Raw genomic sequence first — 24,695 nt, 5'->3', positions numbered from 1 at the left:
ATCCTCCGCCCTTCACCTTCCTCAATGTGCATCTCTACACATCAACCTCCCAACCACCGTAAACACCCAAGAAAGCTTTTGTTTTGCGCAAAAGCTTGTAGCAACATTACAATGAGTGTCACAATGTCTTCGAACCCTTCCACCGTGACCCATGCGGGGTCTGCGCGCGGCTTTAGCGACCTTCCGCAAGGTACCGTAACCAACCTCGGCATAACTCATTCTCAGCTCACAGATGCGCAGAGGTGCGCAACAGGATATACATGCTTGCTGCAAATGACAAGCAGCGCCTTATTGAGCAGCATGTCAGCCGGCGCAGTATCACGACAACAAGTGAAGCTTTTTGGGCGGCTCGCGGTTACTACAGCTTGACCCAGGTGTCTCGACAGACGCGGCGGGAGTTTCGCGAACTGTATCTCAGGGATCGTGCTATATCGGTGCACATTCGTGATGCGCAAGACTACCTGGAGACCATCTACCCCTCGTCTGGCAAACATGCTGTCGATCGCAACACCATTATGGCCTGGCTCACGATTCGTACTGATGTCGAACGCCGTGGTAAATACGATACACCTATCGAAATCAGACCTCTGTTACTAAGTCTTTTCCATACGCCTGGTCTCGACTACGAGTTTACAGGAAAGGGTGGTGCAGTCTTCAACGAATTGTTCGTCGGTTACGAAAGAGAGTGGAAGGCCGCAGTCGACAACGTTTTCAAGAGCGTGGAGCTGAAAGAGCCGAGTGTTTTCGGACTGAGGCTGGTACTGAATCCCAAGAGCCTAATGCCTTGGGTCAAGCAATGTCCAATTTCTGTTACGAGGTTGCCGCACGTACCAGAGGATGCTTTGGAGTGGTTTAGTGCACTTGGACTGGATACGGAGAATGACATGATCTTCGTAAGGAGAGGTGCGCCAAAGTGGCTGCGCGGGGACTTTATCAAGAGTTCGAAATAGAGATGGTGAGGCAAGTCCACTGCACCGGGAAAACTGTCTTCTGGCCCCAAAACATAATCGTGTTAGAAATTCGAATATCGATGTTGACTTTTATAATAGCCTAACACCTGGGCCATGAACGTGATGATGACGACTGGCGGCCAAGTTATGTATAACCATATGGCTACCGTCATTCCGCGTACGCAACGATGAGGTATGCAACCAAGACTGCATGCAGAAGTGGGTAGGTCAATGCTGGGGTTCTACAATCAACCCGTTGCAAGCATGCCGCAGATCTCAGCCGTTGATCCGAGTGACCAAGCATACTGCTCTCTGCCCCGTTTCCCAAGTCTTTGACTACTGACACCGTTCTTGCTCATACATCTCCCTGCTAATCAATACGATGGGTCCGTGTTTTTGGAGTGCCGAAAACACTAGAGAACAGGCCTAAGCGGCAGTGCTTATTCTTTCGTCATCGAGGACGTCAAGGAAATGCGGCCTATGTGTACCGTTCCGAGCATGTACCGCGTACCACGATGATACGAGGACAGCACGTGCCCTGCTCAATATACCTATGGTCTGACCTCAGTAAGTGCTTGTACTCGTTTCATAATACCTGCATGCGCATCCGACTGACCACCTGTCCACGATGAAAGCTACATCCTCGTAGCGGATCATTTTCAGTTTTGCAGCGAATATGTCTACAGGCACACGGACAGACAGTGATGCCGTGGGCTCGAGTGCATTAGTATGAAAGAGCGAACAGGCCTGGCAATTATCGATTAAGAAGGGCCTTTTCCGGACCATCTAGCGCTGCGACACTCACCTTGAGCCTATGTTCAGGCCAAGCGATGCCCGATTATGGACATCGCTCGGACATGGCTCCGAAAAGAAAGCCTGTTACACGTCACTAGAGGTGAAAGCTGCGCTAGGTTCATCTTCATATCACTGCTGCGCGAAGGAACTACTAAACTTTCTTTTCTTATCCTGCTGGCTCGGTTTTCTCTGAAAGCGCGGTGAAATACAATGACATGAAGTTGCGATGTGATTTCGCCAGTGAGGGAACAACAATGGTCTTGAGACACTGGCAAATGCCGGAAGAGGGTACGCGGGTCTTTGTAGTTGTCGCACCATGGTTTCCAAGTGCTGTTAGCAATACCTAGGTATGAAAAGTTATTGTCACAATTATCGCTGTCGCATGCGCCACGGAAACCGGCAAGCTAGCCGGCCTTAGCCGACACGCGAAAGCCACATGACGCGAGCCACAGTTCCGCCTTTTCCGCACCGCTACTGCTTTCACCAATCACGTTGCGACCTGCGCAATACAAGCCGTGCTAAGCTTGGGAATTGTGGCGCCAGTTTGATGAGATTTCTGCAGTGTGATGGCGCGGCTAGTCCTGCATTGTAAGGTAGAGCAGTTGGCACCATGTGGCTAACGAGTGGCTTACGCATACCGTGGGGAGGGGATTGGGCAGAGTATATATAGCGTGACGCCGCTATGTGTGGCTGTGTGAAACGTACTACAACTATCATCGTCTATTACCCTTTTAGTCCATCTAAATCGCAGTGCAGTGCGGAACTAGCTTCATCAGGCTCTGCAAGATAGTCGCCACCATGTCCTTCGAAACCTACATACAACGCGCAGACGATTATATCACAAAGCAGATCCACAAGTTCGAGCAGCAGAAACGTGGTGGAAATAGATCACCACCCCGTGCGAAGGGATACCATCAGATGTCTGGATATCAGCATCAAGGTCGGCCGCCTTCCCAAGGTGGTTACCCTGGCAGCCCTGCTCCACAAGGGGGTCTTCCACCACCAGCGCCCCAAGGTTGGGCACAAGAGTACGATGCGAGGAGTCAACGTTGGTACTACGTTGACAGGGCGACAGGAAGAAGTCAGTGGGAACCTCCCTCTTTTGCACCACCGCGCGCCGCCACCTTTCAGCCTGAGGTCCGTATGCCCAGTCCGTACCAGCAATTCAGCCGGGAAGATGAGCAGAGTCAACGGTGGCGCGAGCGATCCAGTTCTCAGCCTCAACGTCCTGGATCAGGCGTAAGTGGACATGGAAAATTCCTCGATCCCAGGCAGAACGGTGGAAGTGGAGGCGGAAGTGCAAGCCCGGCTGGACTGCATACCCAAATACCACCGGGATCATATCTGGATATGAAGACGGGCAAGATCGTTAGTAGTATGTTCCCAGAAGGTCAGACACATCAGAGTTGGCAACAGGAAATACAAAGAATATGATATCAAGGAGCATGTAAGGAGAGAAATCAGTACGACTCATGATGATAAATGAATGGAGATGATGCGATTGGGAAAGAATAGCTTCGACAAGTCAACATGCTCTGGCGTTACAGGTGTGGGCGTGAACTTGAACTATTAGTGCGAATATGACATGTCTTGTCTTGATGAATACTTTGTCTCATCAACTCGTTAAGAAATATAATCACTTAGTGCTGCGAATGAAGTAATGAAGCAAAGCTGGTCATACGAAAATCCCTCGCCCGTTTCATGGAAGTTCTTCGGCGCTTTTTCGCTGCGAGTACGCATCATTTTCTTAGCTACAGCGCCAAAGTCACTATCGTGAACAAACAGCTTTCTTGCGTCCGTGCAGGAACGTGGGCGCATCACTGTTTTGGTCTCAGTATGGACTGGCAAGCAAGCTATCTAGACCTTGTCGCTCGTCTTGGTGTAGATCATAACGACTTGCTCCCTACTGCTGGTCTCGAGAATTCATCGCTCGGGCTGGTATGTGGCCATTTTCAATTCAGTAGGGAGCTGACGAAGATGCTACCAAGTTCTACACACCGTCAGTATATCTTGTTTGAGAAAAATGAGAACAAGTGACTACTGTTAAATGTAGTGGAGAAGAGAGAGGGAAAGTAGTTGTACCTTCCTTGAATTGTGGTTGCTAAGGTTCGCGAAGCTCTCGCTAGCAGGACTTGGTGCTGAAGGCGAGGTACTCGAGGACGAAAAGCCACAGTCATCTTCACCTTCACGGTACAGAAAGCTTTAAGGCGCAGGAGAAGCATTCATAAGAGTTGTGGACCTGCTTAATATGTACCGCCTGGCTACCATGTCCACTCGACCGCAAGCCCCACGTGAAATGGGCTAGGAAGTCGATTCCTTCTAGGCTGCGACCATGTCGATCGCATCGACACTCATTCCCGGACTCAAGTAGCCAGTAGAAGTTTTTCCAGAGATCACAGAGATCTTCAGCAGCTGGTATTCCCTCGCACTGTTCACCCAAGCACTTGCTGGGACGTTGAACTCATAGACGTAGTTATTGCCGCGATACGTTCCAACAGTCAGACTTCTAGTGTCCCCCTGGCCCTTGTCGGACTGCAAAGGAGCACTCCAACTGTTTATCACAATAGTTGGCCGTCCACCTGCAGAACCTTCTGTGACACCAATCCTGATCTTTGCACCCTTGGCCAATTGCGCATCAGTGAGGCGGAAGTATACGATGTGATCGTTGTTGATATCCTTCCAGATGTAGCCCGGAAAGTTGGCGCTGGTACTGGTACCTATGATGTAGTTTCCTGTGTCCCACTTTGCAAGCCGCGAATCAGACGGATGCATGTACGTCGGCTTCATGGGGCTGTCACCAAAATTGAGAAATCCCTTGGGTGTGCCATCCCATTCACCAATCCGCCATATGGCGGATGTATCTGAAGGGTCATTGCAGGTGATTGTGTTCAGCGCCACGGTTCCTCCAGCAGTGATGGTGACAGTGCTGGTATGAACTTCGAGCTCCTGGAGCGCCGCATTAGTACAATCTCCTTGAGGAAAGGTGTGGCTATCCTTACGCCCTTGTATACGTTCAAAGTGTATGAGCCTGGCAAGACCTTGCTGATCTTCCAGGTGCCGGTCCCTGCAGTAGCCCAGTACTGAGCCTGCGCACTCTTCAAGCCTACAACATACTGGTACCCGCTCTTCACATTCGCCAGACCAACACCAGAGACAGCGCCGCGCTTGCTAGCCGGGGTCCAGCCATCAATCTCGAGGGCATCAAACCAATCCCAGTTGGCATTGCGCGCAAATAGAGCAGTGTTTGGTGCAGCACCACCATCAGTGAAGTGAAGGACAGATGGACCTTGCAGGCCGAAGCGCATCACGTCGGTATGACCTGTAACATATCAGTAATCTCTCTAACTGAAAGCAGAGAGAAGCGCCGACGTACCCATGTTGTAGTGATAGATATCATATAGATCCGGCCCACCACTACCCCCGCGGCGTACTAAGCTACGGAAGAATGGGCCTCCTGACGCCTTCTCATGATTCGAACGAATCATATACATGCCAACATTGCTGTTCGTATATCCGACCCAGTCATAGTCCATTGTGCGACCGAATTTCTTGCCAGAGTAATGTTTGGACCACGTCTGGCCATTTAGACCATTGATATCACCAGATTCGATGGCTGGAGCGCCATCTGGAATCCAGTCAGTGTCCTCGTTAACATTGTTGGTGAATATGTTCGGAGGAATGCGAAGAATGTATCTTGACACAGTGATGCTGGTGTCTTTCTTGTTCATAAATATGTATACGTTGGGATTGCCATATCGAAAGACCAAAGTATGGATGAGAGTGCCAACTTTCATCGTCACCTTGATGATGTTGGCTGGAGTGGTGTATTGCTTGATGGTGACAGTTCCAGGTGCAAGACCAGATTCCACATGCGAGTTTTTACCATTCTGACCATTGTATTCGATGCCGCGGTACTTAATCGACGTCATGTCCCCGTTCGTCTTGCTGACCTTGACTACGAGATTTGCATTCGTATCGATCACATAGTTCTTGCCGTCGTCGGTGTAGCCCCATGCTGCAAAGACAGCAGTCGGCGCAAGAAAAAGAGCAGTGATAGTCGGTAGAAAACGCATTTTGAATGAATGGCTGCGCGCAGACGGTACTCTGCATTGCGCACGCCGACTTTAAAGTAATACTTTCGGAGGTGCAGATGCCTGTAAACCATTTCGATATCAACTTTACCGGTGGTAATATTGTAACAGATGCTTCAGTTAACCATTTCGAGCGGGCTCCGCGATCAGAACAGAGCACCTACGCCTTGCGGAGTAGTGCATGGATCTTATTGCGCGAGAGCCCAGCATGGGTATCTATTTGCCAGACTGTTGCAGTATTTCTCCGAATTTAGCACGTTCAAAAGCAGTATGCGCATTGTGTCATTGGTGGAGTTGGCTCTGGATGTTTCGAATCAAATCCGGGGAAATTCGAAGGATCACGAAGGAAGCTTGGGATGCCAAGCATAAGCGCACAGGTGACCATAAGCAACATAAGCCGTTGTCAGATAAGGACGACAGGATTAAAGCTTTCGCGGACAGGAGTCAAGGAGAATGGCGTGTGTTCAGGGTGGGCGAGGGGCGAGCGCACGACTGAACATGGGACTCGCGCTGCGGGCCGATGCGACTCCGATTGCAGGATGGTGCGCAACTGCCTATCGCAATAAGCACTTGCACAGCGTTCACCAACCTCAATGACCATCTCTCCTCCTTCCTCCATTCATCAGTACAGATCAGAGAACCCTGCATACCTGTATGATTGCCGTCCGCCAAACGAACAACAAAATGAGGAATGTTCGGGGGATAGTCCAGTCCACAGTGTTGTGAAACTTTCGTGCGCCTGGGCGCGACGCTGGCGATCCTGTTGGCAATCTGCGCGAGCGTCGCTGCTCCGAGCACAAACTCAAAGGTGCTATTTGCCTTAGTTTGTCAAAGTTAATGTTCACAACTGTAGTGGAACTCGATGTTTCCGACTTATTATATCAACGCCAACACTCTAAGTACCCTAAGAGCCCCTACAGTATTCTACCTAGATGAGCCAACAAACCAGAAACAGTGCATACTATTAGGGTACGTTTTGGTGTCACGTACTGTCCACAAGGAAATACTGTAGGGCCCCAGGATCAACCAAATCCAGATCCGATGTGGAGCCTACTGACACTGGATGCGTGGCTTCATCCCCATCCCTTCCTTGATGTCTCTTATCGTGAGGTTAATAGGAACCATATATCTAATCCTGACATCTTTGTAACGTCTGGTTGTGAGTTCGGCCACCTTGGCCTACCCCCATGGGGCTTTTTGTCGGACTTACTCATGGGTCTCGGATCTCGCGGTATGATGACCCGACGCGTTTGAGTCTACCAATGAACACAATTCACACCACAGTCTTGAAGCGTTTGGCCATCGGAACGGTGTCGTTAACCTAATGGAAAGATTCAACCGTGGCATTGGCCATTATTCGTGCCACCTTGGTTCATAGCGAAGTTTACCCATATCTCACGATAGTACATGATGGCTCTCAAATTCGAGTCGATACCCGGCAGGACTAGAACCTCTAAGTCGGATTGTAAAAGATCATGCGTTTCTCTCAGGCTGTGCATTCCTTCTGCTCAGGAAGAAACCAATGGCTGGGGTGGCTGAGAATGCGGGAGATCTGCAGACAAATAGCCAATTTGCTCCTCAGGCGGACTAAAACAGTAGCTTTACCAACATCTCTGGATGGTCTAAGCTTAGCAGGGAACGTATACGGTGGTCGTATCAAGACCTTATCATACAGTGTCAATCAGCAGCCTGCAGATGCATCTAAGGGTACCTCTCTTCACAAGAAACGTCAAGTTCGTGCATCACGTCACTACTGCATGACTGCTATGATTTGAACCTCGAATCGAGACGTCATGTGGCCGAGACACCAACCTTTGTACTTTATCTATCGCGGTCAGCTTGCACAACGCTATGACGCCATCGTCGGTACCAGCATTGCACACTTCCAGCCTCGAACCTCAATACTCTTTGGAGATAACAGAAACATTCCTCATTCTTGTTCGCACTTCATGATATACATCAGGATTATCACACATCTGCGTCTTTCCTGGCCTGGTTGTTTTTGTGCCATCCGTGCTCGTTTCGACGTGGTATCGAGGTGCAGTGGTTTGTTCACATTCTGTAAACTGTCGGTGGGCTGTGCGATGAAGGAGCCTGAAGTCCAACAGACTTCCAAGTGCCTCAGTACAAGCTACAGATAGTTCGGCAAACTTTGCCGATCTTCGATGGGCACCTCAACGGCCATTCTACTCCCATGCTACCGTTCACGACAGCATCAGGTTTCGCTTCTAAAGAGTTTCGGTTACGGGACCTCAGGAAATATATCCTATGGATCTCTAGATGCTCTGCAGATCCCCTCCAGTAACGGAAACTTGCATCGATACTCTTGACCGGCAACGACTAATCGGACAATGGGACGAGAACTCATTTACATGGACCTTTACAAGGAAGCTGCGCTGTGTAGTCTTTGGAACCCCTGGTCATCCATATGAATGTCGCATAAACGCGGTGCCACCGACGACCGTTCTAATACTCCCTAGCAAGAGTTCCGTCTGCCATGGCTATATCATTACGTTGATGTCGGACTAGAATGGGGTTGTTCGTGAAGATCATACATGCAACTGTCATGTACTTCATCAGACTCTAATGCAAAGACCTCAGAATGCAGCTACAGATACAGACGCCCTGGGTCATGCGCTAACCCAATGTCTTGCAAGATAGCAGCATGAAACTCCGAACCGCCGATTTACCCGGTTGCAATACGCATTCTTTGAATCCAGCTCCAAAATATAGCCTGACGATTATACATTGCGCAGGTTGCACAAGACTTTTGCGACCGAGTGCTGAGGCTAGGTGTCCCTTCAAGCAGGATGCCGTGTCGTCTCTCTCCTGCTAGGCAGCATCATTTAATTGACGACTGAGTAATCTTGTGTCGGGAGCAGATAGGACTATGTGGTTCAGCTTTGCTCGCTGCAGACTTTCGGATCTGTGATCCACAACCCAACAAGTCGGTCGCAGCATAAGCCGTGGAACAACCCGGACGCTTGTTACGGCCTGACGCGACGGCTTTATTTTCCAGTGAGACTATCAGGGAGATCAGAAGATGATTGGCTCACAAAGAAAAAGGAGCGGTCAGGCGCAGCGAGTTCTTCGTGTAATGGACCAGACTTTTGGTCAATGGAATGGCACACAGGCCAAGGTTGTGACGCTTTGTCTGCTTATCCGGAGTATGAACCATGATATATGTATCTGCGGAACGTTGCGCTTCGACGTGTATATAAAGTGGTCAGGAACCGTTCTTTAACGTCATGCAGGGTTCGAATAAAAACCGGATCGCGTGCTCACCGCTACATCGGAAAGGTGAATCTGCAGGAACTTCCTAAGCCGCTCATGGGCTTCTGGGGTTACACTTTATTGCAAACAAAGGAGCTTGTTCATTCGGCGAAGTCACAAGTGATGGATTGAGCCACGTTGACCGGTTTCAAGCGTGCTTCAAGTCTGGGTTGATCATGTCTTTACAGCACAACGAAAATCACCAGGACCGGGTTGAAAGCATGAAACGACTGACGAGTTTCCTTTCTGGCTCACAGAAGCGATATCATTGGCCATCACTCTGCACAATTCCTGGAGTGGTCGCCATAGAGTGGACCCTCCTCTTGACCCGCAAGTGAAACGACAGAACTGTCCGCTGGTTCCAGTCGACGTTTTCAATGAACATAGCCGCGCATATTCTGTTATCTAGTCCCTTAATGTTCCGCGAGTGGCAGCGCGACAGTCGGTTGAGAACAACCTTGAAAGCTGTTGCAATACACACTGAGACTGATGACGAGTCGTAAGCATGCACATCATCAGCACAGCATCGGAATGTAAGCCATATACTTAGAGTGGCATATAAAACACTTTGCTTCATGACATTACGAGTCGGTGTTTGCTCCACTACGTACTGTTGGCTCTTCTCTGGGCTCCGTTTCCGTGCAAGGCCAAACTCCATTATCAACAAGTTCAATATTCTGCAGATCATCTTATGCCTACTGCAATGTCACACGCATCCAACCAGATGTCTGCGGTCAGTCTAAGCCCACCATCGTGCTTTCTCAATCATCCACAAGCTGTGGTGACCTCCACTTGTCCGCTATGTAAAGGACATCCGTAAGTGCCTACACCTAATCGTATGATCATCGAACCCAACATTCTGACTAGGGTGTAGTCACCGTCAACCGACATGCACCTTATGTAATTCTCAAGGCTTTGTTCAAAAGAATTGCGACCCATGTCTACATTACCGAAATACGCTGCAGATGAAGGTACAGATTGTCCAAGCGTAGCTGGTCGTCAGATATATCAGAAGATCAAAGGCCTGTGGAAACCATTTGAGGAATGTGTCAGAGCTTTGATAACTACAACTTACCGAAATTGTGCACGGCTCTCACACAACAGAAGCCGGCCTCATGTCATTGGGTCTGATGATCATTTTTGTCTTCCCACCCACCGAATTCACCATTCAGGTGTCCCCATGTATCTAGCGTCTTCGGCAAATTCTATCCGAAACTTCCCTTCGTCATGCTCGTTCGGGTGCTCCGAAGCATCCACATACTGACTGGTTACGAAAGATTTATGGAGGCATACATATAAGTACGTAAATGAAGGGAACCTCACATACTGAGGTTACTAATAACTATCACTTAGTATTGGTAAAAAAGCATAAAGGCTAACGATATGTTACAATGTATTAGAACAATTAGTAGAAGATACAAAGGAAATATCATGATTACTCAAACAGGAGACCAAGCCGAGACCCAATATCGTGGCCCTGCCATCGATTTTGAAAAGAACGCCATCCAGTTGCCCAAGTCCCAGTTGTTACGCCACGTTATCTCGCAAATCCCGCATTCCTAGCTGAGTACTTCCTCCCACTCCCCACACTACCAGGCCTGCTAGCAGGTCCCGCACTGATCTGTCTCACCCTCCCCTCAACAACCTCGTAAATCCCATCGGGGAGGTATGTCTCTCGTTCACTCTGCGTCCTCACAACGCCACTTCTACCTCTTCCCCGTTCCTCGCCACCTAGCATGCCAGGGTAGTCGATACTCTCGCGGTCTGTGATGCCATCAGGGTGGTAGTCGTTGGCCTGGTGTTGGAAAGACGAGCTACTAGCTGCTCTACGGGGTAGAGTTTGCTGCTGTTGTTCGGCGAGTAAATCGTGGTTTACGAGCCGATTCAAGGCATTGTTTGACAGGCTTCTTTGAGAGATGCGGGACGAAGGCCGACCGCGGGTTTCCATCGCGTGACCTGTTCTGCTTGAGGATCTACTGCGCTGTGCCACTGGTATCGGGGCAAGATCGTCAGTCCACCATTCTGGTCGTACAGAGTTGAGTGAGTCGGAAGACGTGCTGCGAGTGTGGCGGTGGTGTGGCATGGTTGGTTGATGCGTTTCCGCTGAAAGACTGTTGTCATAGAGACCAAAGACGAGTGGTGGTGGCTGAGACTGGCTCATGTGACTGGCCAAACTGCTAGCGCTACTGTTGCGCTTTTGCAGTTTCCTGCGAGGTCGCTTTTGGCTGGTGATTGTTGTAGTCATTGTCGTTGCTGGACTGAGCCGTGGCGAATGGTGAAGTCGAGGATCCACAGGTGACTCTTCTGACCTCTTCCGTTCGCGCGCGATTGTAGGCGCGGCTGTTTCATCAGAATCCGGGCTCTCACCATTACTCCAAGGTCTCTTTTCAGTGTTACCACTGTTGGTATTGCTTCCACTGCCACTTTCGCGACTCAATATGCTCTCTACAAGTCTCTTGTGCCACGAGCTGTTTGCGTAGTTGAAATTGAGTCGCTTTTCAGGGTCTTTCTTTCCGAACCAAAGCGGCTCGCTTTGGGAGAAGCCAACGGCGGTGAGCCAAGGGTTTCCGGGCGCATCATGTGCGAGCTGAAAGATGACATCGACTTCTTCAAGCGACCGGAAGGCAGTTTCAGGATAGAAAAAATAGACAAGAGGAAGAATGGCAAAGTTAGTGACTGCGAAGATGATCCAAGTGCGATAGGAGATGCGTTGGAATGCGATTGGCGTGATGAAAACAATGCTATCCAATGTTAGTAATGTGACCAGAAAACCCAGATCAGTACAGCAACTTACACAAAGTTGAGCAACCAGTTGGCACTTGTCGAAAGTCCGTTGGCAGGCCCACGGATTCGAAGGGGTACAATTTCCACCTGGTACAGCCAGGCCATACCCTGCCATCCGATGGCGAAGAAAACCGAGAAAATGAACAGGAAAACGGTACTGGCGATCCTGCCAGCTTGCATGCTATGCTCAGACCACAAGTATTGCAGAATAGTGATAAGGATCATGCATACTGACATACCCGCAGCGCCGAACATCATGAGTGAGCGACGACCCCAGAAGCGATCGATACCAACGACGACGATGAACGAGGCAAGAAAGTACACAGTCGCTGAACACGAGGCCAGAAGACGAGCCAGCCATCCCTCATAAGACATGCGTGTGAGGAAGATCCACGAAAGGTATTGCAGAACCAAGTTGATGCCGGTACCTTGCTGGAACACCTGGACAAAGTATGCCAACACCACACGGTGAAAGCCTCTGCGCTCCTTGTTGGAGAACATGCCCGCGCTTGATCCCTGCGCCATAATCAAGATGGCATCCTTGATCTGTAGGAATTCGTCCTTGGTCTCGAAGCTGTCGGGTTCGCCATCATTCAGCGCCGCAAGGACGGTCAATGCTTCTTGTTCGCGTCCGGTAAGAATCAGCCATCGAGGAGACTCAGGAAGAACAAAGAGCATTGCGATGGCCGGGAGCGCAAACATGATCTGTAAGGCAATGGGGACGCGCCATGATGCCGAGGAGCTGGTGATGTACGCGAAGCCGAAGACGAACCAGTACGAAAGCGCAATACCAGCGGATACGAATGCTCCGGCGCTGATCATAAGGATTGTTCCTTTGCGATGAGACTTGACGCATTCTGCTTGGTACGCGGGGGCGGTCGAAGTGGTGAAGCCATTGCCTGTCGCAACGTCAGTTCTCGTGTCTCGAGTTACATTCTGCTGTATATGGGGGAGCTCACCGAAACCGGCTATCGCGCGACCGACGATGAATTGTGGGAAGCTATACGAAGACGTTTGGATGATCTCGCCAATCACCCAGAAGGTAAGGCCGAGAATGAGTGTGCGCCGACGCCCAAGCAAGTCACCAACGAAGATTGTCGCGATAGCTGAGACAATACAGCCCAGATGCCATGTTCCAACGGTAAGACCTGCATGTGTCAGGACCCTGCATTTCGCAGTACCATGTGTTGATGAAGATCAGTTTGACGTACCGGCGACCCACGCATTGTGGAACGAACTCTCGTTCACAATGTCGACCAGAGGAAATCTGTCCAAGAACTGCTGAACGGTCAAGAGACCGCCCATAACACCCTGGGCATAGCCGAAACATCTTTGACAGATTAGTCTACAGATAATCTGCAAGGCACCCAAAAGGGTGGTAACTCACAAAAAGCAAAGTCCACACGTGATGCTGATGGCGCTCGCTAGGCTACGACCTCTGAGACCTAGAAATCTCGCCATTTTGATGAAGCCTCGACAAGTCACGCAAGAGGGAAGAAGGTTGAAGAGACCGTCCTGCGGGCTGTCAAATGCAAGGAACGACCCAAACTCATATCAACGGAGGCGTTGCAGCCCGGAGCGGCACGTCTTTTGGATTAGACATTTGCCCATGTTGCCCGCCCATCCCAGGCCTCCTGGTCTGGCCATCACCCTAACGTCATGCCTGCAGGATCGTCGCAAGCGTGCCGTTAGGAAGTTCATAGCATCCTTGATATCGACATGGTCAGCTAGGCTTTGAAGAGATTAGCGAGCGTCGTCAAGATGCATTACATGTGCTAGACACTGGGGTTACCGCCAACGGCCTGTCAGGTGAAGTATATTTATGAGCATGCCAGCTGAGATTCGGTGATTTTCGCAGTGTAAATTTGATTATACGTGCGATGAGGCGCACAAAATTCTTTCGAAAGTCTTTTCTGCTTCCTATACGAATGCGACTTAGCGATTAGCCAAACGTCATGGCTGCACACTTCCCCCAAGCGTACCGTCCGAAGTATCATGCAACTTATGGTCCGGTACCGTGACACCAGGCTGAGGACAGATTAGCGAGGGATGGAAGCTGCACTAAAGTCTGCTAAGAATCGTTGCTGTCAGGTACGCGAGCTGTAAAGCAAGCCGAGTGGTTCGTGAAAAAAAGCCGATACTTGCGATCTCGATGACCCGCTGATGTCATGGACCTGTTAGCGCCGATCAAGCACGAGATCGAGGCCGTTGATACGCCGCACGGGCTCAGCATCCCACCAGTTGTCCGGACTCGAGATGACTCGCTAGTAGCCGAAACGGCTGAGCAGATACATGGTCGCGAACCTTTCGTGATTGGAAGGTTTGGCCGGCGATTCAATACTTGCTTTTAGACGGGAAGGATGCGTTGCAGCAGATATGAAAACTCCGGGGGCGATGCACATGGGGGTACTGCACCATTGTGGCTCCCAAATATTGGTTGGGAATTATCGGACAAGCCGTCCTGGCGAACGAGCGGGCGTCTTGGCTAACAGCGAATTCTGTCCAGAGCCGACAATTAGGAGATCAGCACCGAGAAGACAAAGGTCGAGCGGAGACGGATATTGGTTTACTATTTGGCTAAGAACTTCTGGAACGCTTCCTGCTCAATAACAACGCTGCCTACAGCCCTCAGCTTCTTCCTACCCTCCTTCTGCTTCTCGAGCAGTTTACGCCGTCTGCTGAGATCACTAGCATGCAGCTTGGCGAGGACATCCTTGCGGTACGGCTTAATGGTAGCCCGCGCCACGATCCTCCTGCCGGCTGCAGCCTGTATGATGACCTCAAACATTTGTCGCTCGACGTGCTCTTTGAACTTCTCAACCCATGTACGACCCACCTTGTCGACCTGTGATGTGTGCAGGACACGCGACACGGCGTCGACTGGGGAGCCGTTGACAAGTAAGTTGAGCTTGATGATGGAAGATTTGTGAAAGCCTGCATCTTCGTAGTCAAGAGATGCGTAGCCTTTGGTGCAGCCCTTGAGTTTGCCGAAGAAGTCATCGACGAGGTGCGACAGGGGGATGTCGTACTTCAAGATGACTTGGGTAGCAGTGAAGAAGGTAAGCTCCTTTTGGTCACCACGATTGGCCTCGCACAGCTTAATGACCTCACCAAGATATTCGTCAGGCATAGTGATGGTGGCAGACACGTAGGGCTCATGGACTTCCTGCACTCTGAAGTGTGCTTGGTCCTGGTCGGGGAAGTCGTTGGGATTGGTGATGATGGACTCGGTGCCGTCCTTCCACACCACCTTGAAGGGTACGGAGGGCGGTGTGATGATGATGTTTGCACCATGCTCCTGACGCAAGCGATCCTCGAAAACGGAGCAATGCAGTGTGCCCAAGAAGCCCAAGCGCCAACCTGCTCCCAACGCATCGGATGACTCCTTTTGCAAAGTGACACTGCGGTCGTTAAGGACGATCTGCTGGATGCTGTCTTCGAGATGTTCGTGGTTGTCCTGGTCGGTGGGAAAGGCAGAAACGAAGACCATGCTTTTGGGCTCCTCAAAGCCCGGGCATGGCTCTACTAGCTTCTCGGACCCGATCGTGGTGTAGGTATCGCCGACCTTGGCCTCTTGCGAGCGCTTCATACCGGGGTTGAAGTAGATGTAGCCCACCTGACCGGCCTTGAGTACTGTCTGGGGCGTCTGGTCAGGGTACATGATGCCGACCTCGCCCACAATGTACTTGAGCTTGGTGGCGAAGGAACGTATGGTATCTCCAGGTCGCACCTGGCCATCGAATATGCGCACCAACAAGATGACGCCCTTGTATACATCGTACCACGAATCGACGAGGAGCATGCGGAGAGGCTTCTTCAGGTCGCCGACTGGCGCGGGTATCTTCTCAACGACGGTAGGAAGGAGGGCTGCCACATTCAGGCCAGTCTTGGCTGAGACCTGTACGGCGTCTTTCGGTTCGAGTTCGAAGGTGTCGCGCATCTGCTCGAGCACCCGCGGCGGGTCGGCGTGAGGGAGGTCGACCTTGTTCAGCACCGGCACCAGCGTGAGGCCCTGGGCGAAGGCGAGGTAGAAGTTGGCGACTGTCTGCGCCTGCACGCCCTGGCTGGCATCCACCAGCAGCAGCGCTCCTCCACAACTGGCATAACTCCGCGACACCTCGGCCCTGAAGTCGACGTGGCCCGGCGTGTCCACCAGATGCAGCAGATAGTCTTCCCCCTCGTGTGTGTATATCATACTGCATGTCTGCGCCTTGACGGTGATGCCACGCTCCCTCTCCACGTCGAGCTTGTCGAGAAACTGCTTCTGGCCGCCGGGTTGGATGGTGCCCGTAATCTCCAGCAGGCGGTCCGACAGCGTCGACTTGCCATGGTCGACGTGGGCGACGATGCAGAAATTGCGGTACCGGTCGATGGGGATCTGGGCGATGCGCTTCTCGAGCTCTCCCTGGGGGCGGAAAGCTTGCGCATAACGTCTGCTGAGGGGCGGCAGGCGCTCAAGCAGGCGTGAGGTAAGCGGGAAGCCATTGCCGCGGACAGAGGCAGAGGCAGAAGGCGTCCGCCAGCCGTACAGAAGGCTGCTCGCAGTTCGAACGCATGATCGCATGAGTGGGCATCAAGTCGAATCCGTGCCTGGCTGCTGCTGCTGCTGCTGCTCGTCGCTCGGGCGATGGTGTCGACGACTTTTTTGATCTCATCTTATCTTATCGGCGGCAGGGACCCACCGCCAGACCAGACCTCTTCCATCCCAACTACGACCCCACAAGCATACTAGGCCTGACTCTGATCTTCCCACCTACTCGGCCACCAATTACGCCCCTCACTCGTCGGCCTCACTGCGCTGCCTCGCCGCTTCCTCTTCTGTCGGGCTTCCCAGCTTGCAGTTACCCATCAACAAACCCGTAAACAAACCCAAGCCAACCTTCACCGCCCACCACCACCGCCACCATGTCTGCACCCAAAACCTCGTCCAAGACCTCATCCAAGACATCTTCCAAGTCCAAATCTGCAAAGAGTGATTCCTCCAAGGTGCACAAGCTTGCCCTGAAGGGTTCTTCCAAAGTCGTCAACGAATTCGTAAGTCAGTCGAGCCAAGCATCGCATCCTACGCTTACCCCAATTAGTTCGAGTATTCCGTCAATACCATACTGTAAGGACAGAGCCCTCTTGCGTCGCCTTCTCTTTGCACAACTGACCCCTGCCAAGCTTTCAAAGAGGTGTTTACCCTGCTGAGGACTTCACCGCGTAAGCCTGTCCCACACTACAGCGCCAATCTTCTAATAACAACATTCAGAGTAAAGAAGTATGGCTTGACCATGATGGGTACGTGACCTGCCAGCTCGACTTTCAGCCTCTCTCTAACCCTCACAGTGACTGCCGATGACCAAGTCAAGGCATACATCAAGAAGATCATGGGTCAGTTGAAGGAGTGGATGTATGGGGGCAAGATCTCCAAGCTTGTCGTTGTCATTACGAGCAAGGAGACTGGCGAGCATGTCGAGCGCTGGCAGTTCGACGTAGGTCATGCAGAGTACGCTACATCCCAGTTTCTGATAGCGTCCAGGTTCAAATATACGGGAAGAACACAAAGGCAAAATCTTCCAAACAAACGGCGGATCAAGAGAATTCTGTCCCAGAGTGAGTGCGCCAGTTGACCCTTCTTGACCATGTGCTAATAGCTCCTAGCACTGGCGAAGCATCAGAAGAGAAGACCGAAGCCGAGATCCAGGCCGAGATCCAGTCTGTATTTCGACAGATCACAGCATCAGTGACCTTCCTACCCATGCTCGACGGAAACTGTACCTTTAACGTTCTAGTCTATGCTGATGCTGATTCTGAGGTGCCCCTCGAATGGGGTGACAGCGACGCCAAAGAAATCAAAAACGGGGAGAAGGTGCAGCTGCGAAGCTTCAGCACTAGTAACCATCGTGTAGACACTCTGGTGAGCTACAGGTGAGTGGAACCATTTTACCCACTACAGGAGCGACATGCTAATTCTTCAGGCTTGCCGACTAAACCTAATTGTCTTTGAGCTTCCGGACTTTCTTCATTGTTTCCAATATCTCGGTTCCCGGTTTCTTCACCCAGGCGCACGGTGTACACGGGTTGCAGCATGTATCTCAGGCATCCAAGAACAAGATTGCAGCATTTCCCAACATGTCCCGAACGATAATACTCATACACCAATGTCAATTACACAGCTGTCCTCGCGTTCCTCCAGACGCCAGCACGTCCAAACTTGGTCGTGCGCCTAGGCCTCAAATGTTTTATGAGTTTCTTGCTGCAACGGCACCCATCCTGGTAGTTGGTCAGTGATTCGTGGTTGCGGTGGCTTTGTTTGCTCGTACATAATTTCCCTTCGCTCTCTTTTGGTTCGTAGATGTGTTGGTGGTGTTACCACTCTTTCCTTGCGAATCAGCGATGCGCATTCGTCAGGCGCAGGGTCTCACTAACAAAGTCACTAGTTCTTGTCAACTTCGAATTGGACATCAAGATGGTTACGCGGTCGGCTCTGCAACTATGACGGAATTTCAAAACTCTTCGTATGCGCCTGGTCCGATGTTGCAATGATCCGCATGCCTATAGCACATCGTACGTAATCGATCTTTGTGTGATTAGGCATGACAAATGTCTTCTCATGTACGTACGGAAAGTGGGCATAGGGCTTTCTCGGATGTGCGATATTTCCTTATCGCCTCGTTACCCACGTTGTCATGGTCGGTACTGTCCCACCCTACGCACGGCCGTGTGCTGTGTCTTCGTACTCTCATTTGCCAGACCAATTCAACGTCTTTGCACGCCTCGGCCGCATTTGTCACTTATACCCAAAGTTGAGTCTTTTTTTTTTTTTGGATAACCTCTCAAGGTTACTGGCTCTCCCGATCCGATAAGGCCTCAACGTTGGTGATGGTGGTGCGCCGTGTCTCCACAAGCAAATCCGTTGCATGGACATTTAGTTGCTGTCGCCACTGGCTCTGGACTATGAGAAAACCATATGGTAGCGCACATGTAACAGAATACAGACACGATTGCCTGTTATAGCGCAGCTAGACTACTGTTATCTTGGGTACTGTGGCACCTTCAAGTTTCAAGTCCACCCAATTTTGCATGGCCCCTCCAAAACAACCTGAATCCAAGCAACTGCCAGAAGACCGGCTGACCCGCAATATATTACACCATTCTTGCAGAATTGTTCACAGAATCGTGAGTCGCTTACGATACTGTGTGTAATTTTTGACTGGATGTGCACTGGCTTCAGAACCATTCCGTTTTTCGATTTCGATATGTGCTTCGTTTTACCTCCTGACCTCCAAAATCTCACCTTCTCTTCTGTCGCTATCTATCATCATTCTAGAGTTAGCAATGGCCTTGAAGGATTTAATTTCTCGCAATGAGGGTGAAAGCTCTCGATCGCGCGACGACGCGCGAAAAAACGAAAGGCCGCCGCCGGAGAATCCTCTTGCACCCAAAACCAGGACTAGCAACGAATCCACGGAATCTGGATCCAAGCCGGCAAGCTTCACACCTATGCAACTTGGCCCATCCAGCGCTCAATCATCTCGCTCGTCTGGTAGCATCAATTGTAGCAATAGCACCGTAAGCTCAGATGCCGTTCGAGATGTCAAGGCCGAGATACTGGCGAACTGGCTCCATACCAAACAGGAGGAGCGAGTATGGACGTTTGGCGACGCTGGCGAAGGCGTATTTATGAAAAAGTCGAAAGGCAGCTACTCCTGTGCGCCTTTTGCGCTGCAAAGCGATGGCACAGGTCTTTATGAGGCAGTCACAGAATTGAATGTCAGGGTAAGCTGAGCATATGCACACCATATCCAGATCATTATCACTAACGTGTCTAGTGTGCCATGACTGTCAACACTAGGGTGATCAAATACATCCTTGAGCGGACCCAGGCCCAATATGTTCAAATCCAGACCGGTCTCCGGTTGCAGGTCGTGCCCGACTTTGAAGCTTTGCCGTACTGTCAAAGGGGCCAGTCGGCTGCATTTGTTGCTTCACGAGGCATATTGATAGTGTGGCAAGACGACCCTAAGTTGACGCTTGAACGTGCAGAATTCATCATCAACTGCTTGATGAGGATGATGTGCGGCGCTGAGTATGGCTATGATGCGCAGGACTTGGAGCTGGAAAAGGCACTAGGCAAGAACCCCATGGTTATAATCGAGGAATACGACGACGGATTCTATTCGGGTGACGGTCAAGAAGATGAACCAAGAGACATGAAGATGTGGCAAGCAGCCTATTGCGGACTGTCAATCCTTCTACTGACGGCTGCTATCGGCTCTGGATGCAGGCAGATTGCTATCGAAGAGTTCCAAGCTCCCAAACACTGGCTTCGACTACTCTTCCTGATCTGTATACCTGCCCAGGTTTGGCTCTCACTAGTAAGATATATCCGTACAATCTGTGTTTACGCTTCTGACTTTGCTAGTTCTTTTTCCAAGCTCTCGTCGGCAATCTTGCCCAGATTTGTGGGCCCACTCACCAGATGAAATCGAACAGCCGATATTATTCAGGCAAAGCGCCCAGGAAAATCAACCGTGATACTTTTGGCAAGCCGCTCCCACACGTTACAGTGCAAATGCCTGTATACAAGGAAGGTCTACACACTGTCATCGAGCCCACAGTGAGATCGCTGAAGCAAGCAATTTCCACGTATGAGTTGCAGGGAGGAAGTGCTAACATCTTCGTAAATGACGATGGAAGTGAGTTCATGCACCGGTACATATCGGGCTACACTAATCTGTTGTAGTGCAACTTCTTGGAGCCGAAGAGGCGCAAGAACGACAGGAGTTCTACGACGAGCACGGCATTGGCTGGGTCGCCCGCCCAAGGCACGATCCTAAAGGCGAGCACGGAGCAAAACCCTTCGTCCGACCTGGAAAGTTCAAGAAGGCATCCAACATGAACTATGCCCTCCGAATCAGCTGCAGAGTCGAAGACCTTATGGCACAACAGCCACGTGGAGAAGGCTGGAGTCAGCTTGAAGAAAATGCTCTTTACAAGGAGGTCATGGAAGCAGTTATGACTGAACATGAAGGCGAGGCCTGGGCCGATGGCAACATTCGTATTGGGGACTACATCCTTTTGGTAGACTCCGACACCCGTGTACCCAGTGACTGTCTGCTCGAAGCCGTCAGCGAGATGGAGCAGGGCCAGGAAGTAGCCATCCTACAATACTCCTCGGGAGTCATGAACGTCACCAACAACTTTTTCGAGAACGGCATCACCTTCTTCACTAACATGATCTACACTATGATCAAATTTGCCGTCGCTGGCGGAGATGTTGCGCCATTTGTTGGACACAACGCTGTTCTGAGATGGGAAGCGGTGCAGAAGATCGCCTACGAAGTCACGGAAGCCAACGGTAACAAGTACGACAAGTTCTGGTCCGAGGAGACGGTGTCTGAAGATTTTGACATGAGTCTGCGACTTCAGAGTGTAGGTTATATTATTCGTCTAGCCTCATACAAAGGCGATGGCTTCAAGGAGGGTGTTTCCCTCACTGTGTATGATGAGCTTGCTCGATGGGAGAAGTATGATTTACCCGTTTCTATCTTCTTAAGCAGATACTAACATAGATGTTCCAGATACGCGTACGGCTGCAACGAACTCATTTTCAACCCTTTGGTCTACTGGCTCACCAAAGGTCCTTTTACGAAGCTCTTCCGCACTTTTATCTTGTAAGTACCCTTTTTCGGGCTATGCCGAGCCTGTCTTTGTATACGTTCCTAGCTAACCTTTCAAAACTAGCTCCAACATGCCTCTTGCATCCAAGATCACTATCATGGCTTATATCGGTACTTACTATGCTCTCGGCTGCTCATGGGCACTTACTATGCTTAACTACTTTTTGATCGGTTTCTTCAACGGATGGCTTGATCATTACTACATCAACTCCTTCCGCGGCAAGTTCCTTACAATCCTTCACTGTGCACTTCTCTAACACCTCTCAGTATACTTCGCCATTGTGATCGTCTTCAGTGTCCTCGGCAACATTGCCCTCGCCGTCCTTCGTCATCGCATCGAAGAGGAAAACATTTTCCGTGGCCTCTGGACAAACATGAAGTGGATCCCTCTCCTCACCATCTTTCTCGGCGGCATCTCCCTGCACGTTTCGCAGGCTCTCCTCGCGCACTTCTTCAGCTGGCCGCTCGAATGGGGTTCCACGTCCAAGGAAAGCGAACGCGTTAGTTTCTTTGTTGCCATCAGCAGGGTACTGAGGAAGTTCAAGTGGAGCTTTATGTTCTGTCTTGGAATGACCGCTACTATGATCACTATGGCGTTCGCGCTGCAAGAGGACTGGAGGATCAAAGAACTTATCGCTGTTTGGCCTATGGGTACTGTGGTCGTTTTCCACTTTTTACTGCCTATTGTGCTTAACCCGCAGTTGATGACATTTACCTGGTAAGCTTTGTCCGAAGAATATATTGCTGGAAGGACGAAGAAAATAGCGGAGGAAATAGTAATTCACCCACGGGTGCTAATGTTTGAACTGTGTTTGGCTCTTCTGTACGAATAGGTACGACGTAGCCATCACTGCAAGCAACAAAACGTCAAAACCCAGCTTTTGTGCCCTATTTGCATGTTTCACCCCTTCAAAGTGTTCTTCTTCGAGACACATCAAGGCTTTCTATTCACCCACACCAAGTGACAAACTTCTCGACAACGAACTCGTCTAGCCCCCACTGTCCGTTCTGCCGTCCAAAACCACTTCCTTTGACACCACCTTGGCTCCCAGTCGGCGAAGTGTAGACCGAGATGCTGTTAGCATGGACTTGGCCGTACTCTAATTCTCGCGACATCTTCATAAAGCGTCCCATGTCGCGTGTCCAAACAGTAGCATTGAGACCATACGCAGAGCGATTCGCCAGCGCGATGGCTTCTTCGTCTGAGGAAACGACGTATAATGATGCGGAAGGACCAAAGGTCTCTTCGTCCAGTATACGGGAGGACGACGAGGGGTTGACGATGACCGTAGGCTTGAGCACAACCCCGCTGCTCGAAGGAGCAGCGTCAATGCCTCCAACGAGAACCTCGTCACCCTTCTCCTGCGCATCCCGAATAACATCCTCAGCATGCTTTGCAATACTCTCGGATACCGCCGATCCAGCCGGACCCTCGGCTCCCTTCATAGCTTCAGCGAGTAGTCCCTTGAACTTCTCCGCCACAGGCTCCATTACAATAATCCTCTCGGTACTGAAACAAATTTGCCCATGATGCAATACCGCACCCATAGCACATTGCTTTGCCGCTTCTTCCAACTCTGCATCCTCGAGTACAATGGCCGGACACTTCCCGCCGAGTTCCATTAATACGGGTTTGAGGTACTTTGCTGCAATCCCCATGATCCTCTTGCCCACCTCCGCACTACCGATGAATTCAATTTTGCGAATGGCTTCATGCGCTATCAACGTCTCGGTAACTTCTGCTGCGTTTTCCCGTCCGCATTGAATCTGATTCAACACACCAGCGGGACAATCCGCTTCTGAGAAGGCTTTTGTGATGAGTCCGTGGGTTTCTGGACATAGTTCACTTGCTTTGAAGACCACAGTGCAGCCTACTGCGATCGCACTTGCTATTCCCCGCGTTGCAAGAACGAGCGCTGCATTCCAGGGTGCGATGCACAAAACCGGTCCAACTGGTTCCTTGAACACAAAACCCTGGGTGTTGGGCTTCTCTGTTGGAGGAATAACGCCATTTACAGAACTTATTTGTGCAGCGATCTCATTGAGGTATGAGATTGATAGGTTGACATTTTGACGCGCCCAGGCTTCTGTGCAGGATGTTTCTGCGATTTGCGCGGCGACGAGAGCGTCGGCGTGGGTGCTATAGTGTGTTGCAACACGCTGGAGAAGGGCGCGTCTGGTGGTGTGCGAGGTTGAACGCCAGGATTTGAAGGCTGAGAGCGAGGAGATGGCGGCTTGAGTCGCTTCGGTGGAGGATGCAGAGGAGGCGTAGTGAGCGATTTCCTTGGATGTAGCTTGGGTTACCGGGATGGTGGTCTTGGTGTGGATGGGCTGGTTGTCGATCCAAAGGGGAATCGTGGAGTCCGTAGGGGAGGACATGGTAGGCAAACCTTTCTCCTAGCTTCTTCGGGACCGATGAAAAGTACACAATTGCTAGACCAACTTGAACCTGTTTATTAGAAACCCAATCTCTTCTGACAAGTGTCAGTATTTCAACGGTGCGGAGCACAGCTGCATGGCGAACATTGCGTCATCGCGAGGCGGCTAGCGGGCGCGAACGCTGATGACGATCTACGGCAGATGGAACAATTTTGCCAGCAAGGGAGATGGCATCGTGGAGGACATGATATGGTTCGCTAGTGACGTATGGAATTGGTGAAAGATACGATCTATGCTCATCGACGAACCTATCAAGACGTAATGCATGTACGCCGTGTAAAGGCTATGGAGAAGGACGCGTACGTAGTTTCGGAGATAAGCTACTGCATAATTCCGCTCTCATACGCGCTCACATTATCTCTCAAACTCCTTCGCAAAGTCTTTGACACGTAAAATATTTCCAGTAAGACTCATTGCGAGTCCTATTGAAGCTCGTTTAGGGACGTCTGTCGTAAAGTCATGGGACGGGTATAAGTAGACACGAGTCGGCTGCCGTCTGCAGTTTGGCCCCCAATGTCGTTTCTTCAGGCCTGACCGCTTGATGAAGCGTTCATGTATCTCATCATTGGCATTTGGGATTAGAAGATCACAAGTCAGCACCTGAGCAATATGGAACAGAACGATTGGGTCGAGCTTGTGATATAAAGAGGATAGTCAGCAAAGGAGCTTACCATGCATACAACACAGCCACACCGGTG

At 50.8% G+C, this 24,695-nt stretch overlaps 9 protein-coding genes across 9 annotated transcripts; 5 read left to right on the top strand and 4 right to left on the bottom strand.

Annotated features, from left to right (window-relative positions):
- Positions 1 to 123: 123 nt before the first annotated feature.
- On the top strand, positions 124 to 950 carry GT037_006039 (uncharacterized protein; the record flags this gene model as incomplete). The annotated part of the gene is made up of 2 exons (XM_038931086.1): positions 124 to 190; positions 241 to 950. The coding sequence occupies 2 exons, from the start codon at positions 124 to 126 to the stop codon at positions 948 to 950; spliced, it is 777 nt and encodes a 258-aa protein (XP_038786775.1).
- Positions 951 to 2,543: 1,593 nt separating this feature from the next.
- Positions 2,544 to 3,179, top strand: GT037_006038 (uncharacterized protein; the record flags this gene model as incomplete). Its single annotated transcript, XM_038931085.1, has 1 exon — positions 2,544 to 3,179. The coding sequence occupies one exon, from the start codon at positions 2,544 to 2,546 to the stop codon at positions 3,177 to 3,179; it is 636 nt and encodes a 211-aa protein (XP_038786774.1).
- Positions 3,180 to 4,064: 885 nt separating this feature from the next.
- Positions 4,065 to 5,818, bottom strand: GT037_006037 (polysaccharide lyase family 4 protein; the record flags this gene model as incomplete). Its single annotated transcript, XM_038931084.1, has 3 exons — positions 4,065 to 4,691; positions 4,745 to 5,064; positions 5,119 to 5,818. 3 exons carry the CDS (start codon positions 5,816 to 5,818, stop codon positions 4,065 to 4,067), a joined length of 1,647 nt encoding a protein of 548 aa, XP_038786773.1.
- A 3,982-nt stretch (positions 5,819 to 9,800) lies between these two features.
- GT037_006036 (uncharacterized protein) lies at positions 9,801 to 10,101 on the top strand (the record flags this gene model as incomplete). The annotated part of the gene is made up of 2 exons (XM_038931083.1): positions 9,801 to 9,925; positions 9,984 to 10,101. The coding sequence occupies 2 exons, from the start codon at positions 9,801 to 9,803 to the stop codon at positions 10,099 to 10,101; spliced, it is 243 nt and encodes an 80-aa protein (XP_038786772.1).
- Positions 10,102 to 10,646: 545 nt separating this feature from the next.
- GT037_006035 (high affinity glucose transporter) lies at positions 10,647 to 13,354 on the bottom strand (the record flags this gene model as incomplete). Its single annotated transcript, XM_038931082.1, has 5 exons — positions 10,647 to 11,850; positions 11,904 to 12,792; positions 12,853 to 13,041; positions 13,105 to 13,223; positions 13,281 to 13,354. 5 exons carry the CDS (start codon positions 13,352 to 13,354, stop codon positions 10,647 to 10,649), a joined length of 2,475 nt encoding a protein of 824 aa, XP_038786771.1.
- A 1,108-nt stretch (positions 13,355 to 14,462) lies between these two features.
- GT037_006034 (gtp-binding protein lepa) lies at positions 14,463 to 16,457 on the bottom strand (the record flags this gene model as incomplete). Its single annotated transcript, XM_038931081.1, has 1 exon — positions 14,463 to 16,457. One exon carries the CDS (start codon positions 16,455 to 16,457, stop codon positions 14,463 to 14,465), a length of 1,995 nt encoding a protein of 664 aa, XP_038786770.1.
- Positions 16,458 to 16,798: 341 nt separating this feature from the next.
- GT037_006033 (mitotic spindle checkpoint protein mad2) lies at positions 16,799 to 17,807 on the top strand (the record flags this gene model as incomplete). Its single annotated transcript, XM_038931080.1, has 7 exons — positions 16,799 to 16,927; positions 16,975 to 17,000; positions 17,057 to 17,095; positions 17,145 to 17,173; positions 17,222 to 17,367; positions 17,415 to 17,488; positions 17,537 to 17,807. The coding sequence occupies 7 exons, from the start codon at positions 16,799 to 16,801 to the stop codon at positions 17,805 to 17,807; spliced, it is 714 nt and encodes a 237-aa protein (XP_038786769.1).
- A 1,406-nt stretch (positions 17,808 to 19,213) lies between these two features.
- On the top strand, positions 19,214 to 22,280 carry GT037_006032 (glycosyl transferase family 2 protein; the record flags this gene model as incomplete). The annotated part of the gene is made up of 7 exons (XM_038931079.1): positions 19,214 to 19,654; positions 19,708 to 20,253; positions 20,301 to 20,574; positions 20,622 to 21,405; positions 21,460 to 21,552; positions 21,623 to 21,801; positions 21,826 to 22,280. 7 exons carry the CDS (start codon positions 19,214 to 19,216, stop codon positions 22,278 to 22,280), a joined length of 2,772 nt encoding a protein of 923 aa, XP_038786768.1.
- A 226-nt stretch (positions 22,281 to 22,506) lies between these two features.
- On the bottom strand, positions 22,507 to 23,937 carry GT037_006031 (aldehyde dehydrogenase; the record flags this gene model as incomplete). The annotated part of the gene is made up of 1 exon (XM_038931078.1): positions 22,507 to 23,937. The coding sequence occupies one exon, from the start codon at positions 23,935 to 23,937 to the stop codon at positions 22,507 to 22,509; it is 1,431 nt and encodes a 476-aa protein (XP_038786767.1).
- Between the last annotated feature and the right edge of the window lie 758 nt (positions 23,938 to 24,695).

This window comes from Alternaria burnsii, assembly GCF_013036055.1.
Source record: "Alternaria burnsii strain CBS107.38 chromosome Unknown 732, whole genome shotgun sequence".
NCBI classification, from domain to species: domain Eukaryota; kingdom Fungi; phylum Ascomycota; class Dothideomycetes; order Pleosporales; family Pleosporaceae; genus Alternaria; species Alternaria burnsii.
The sequence above is the reverse complement of the archived record's forward strand: the minus strand, read 5'-3'. Positions and strand labels throughout refer to the sequence as shown.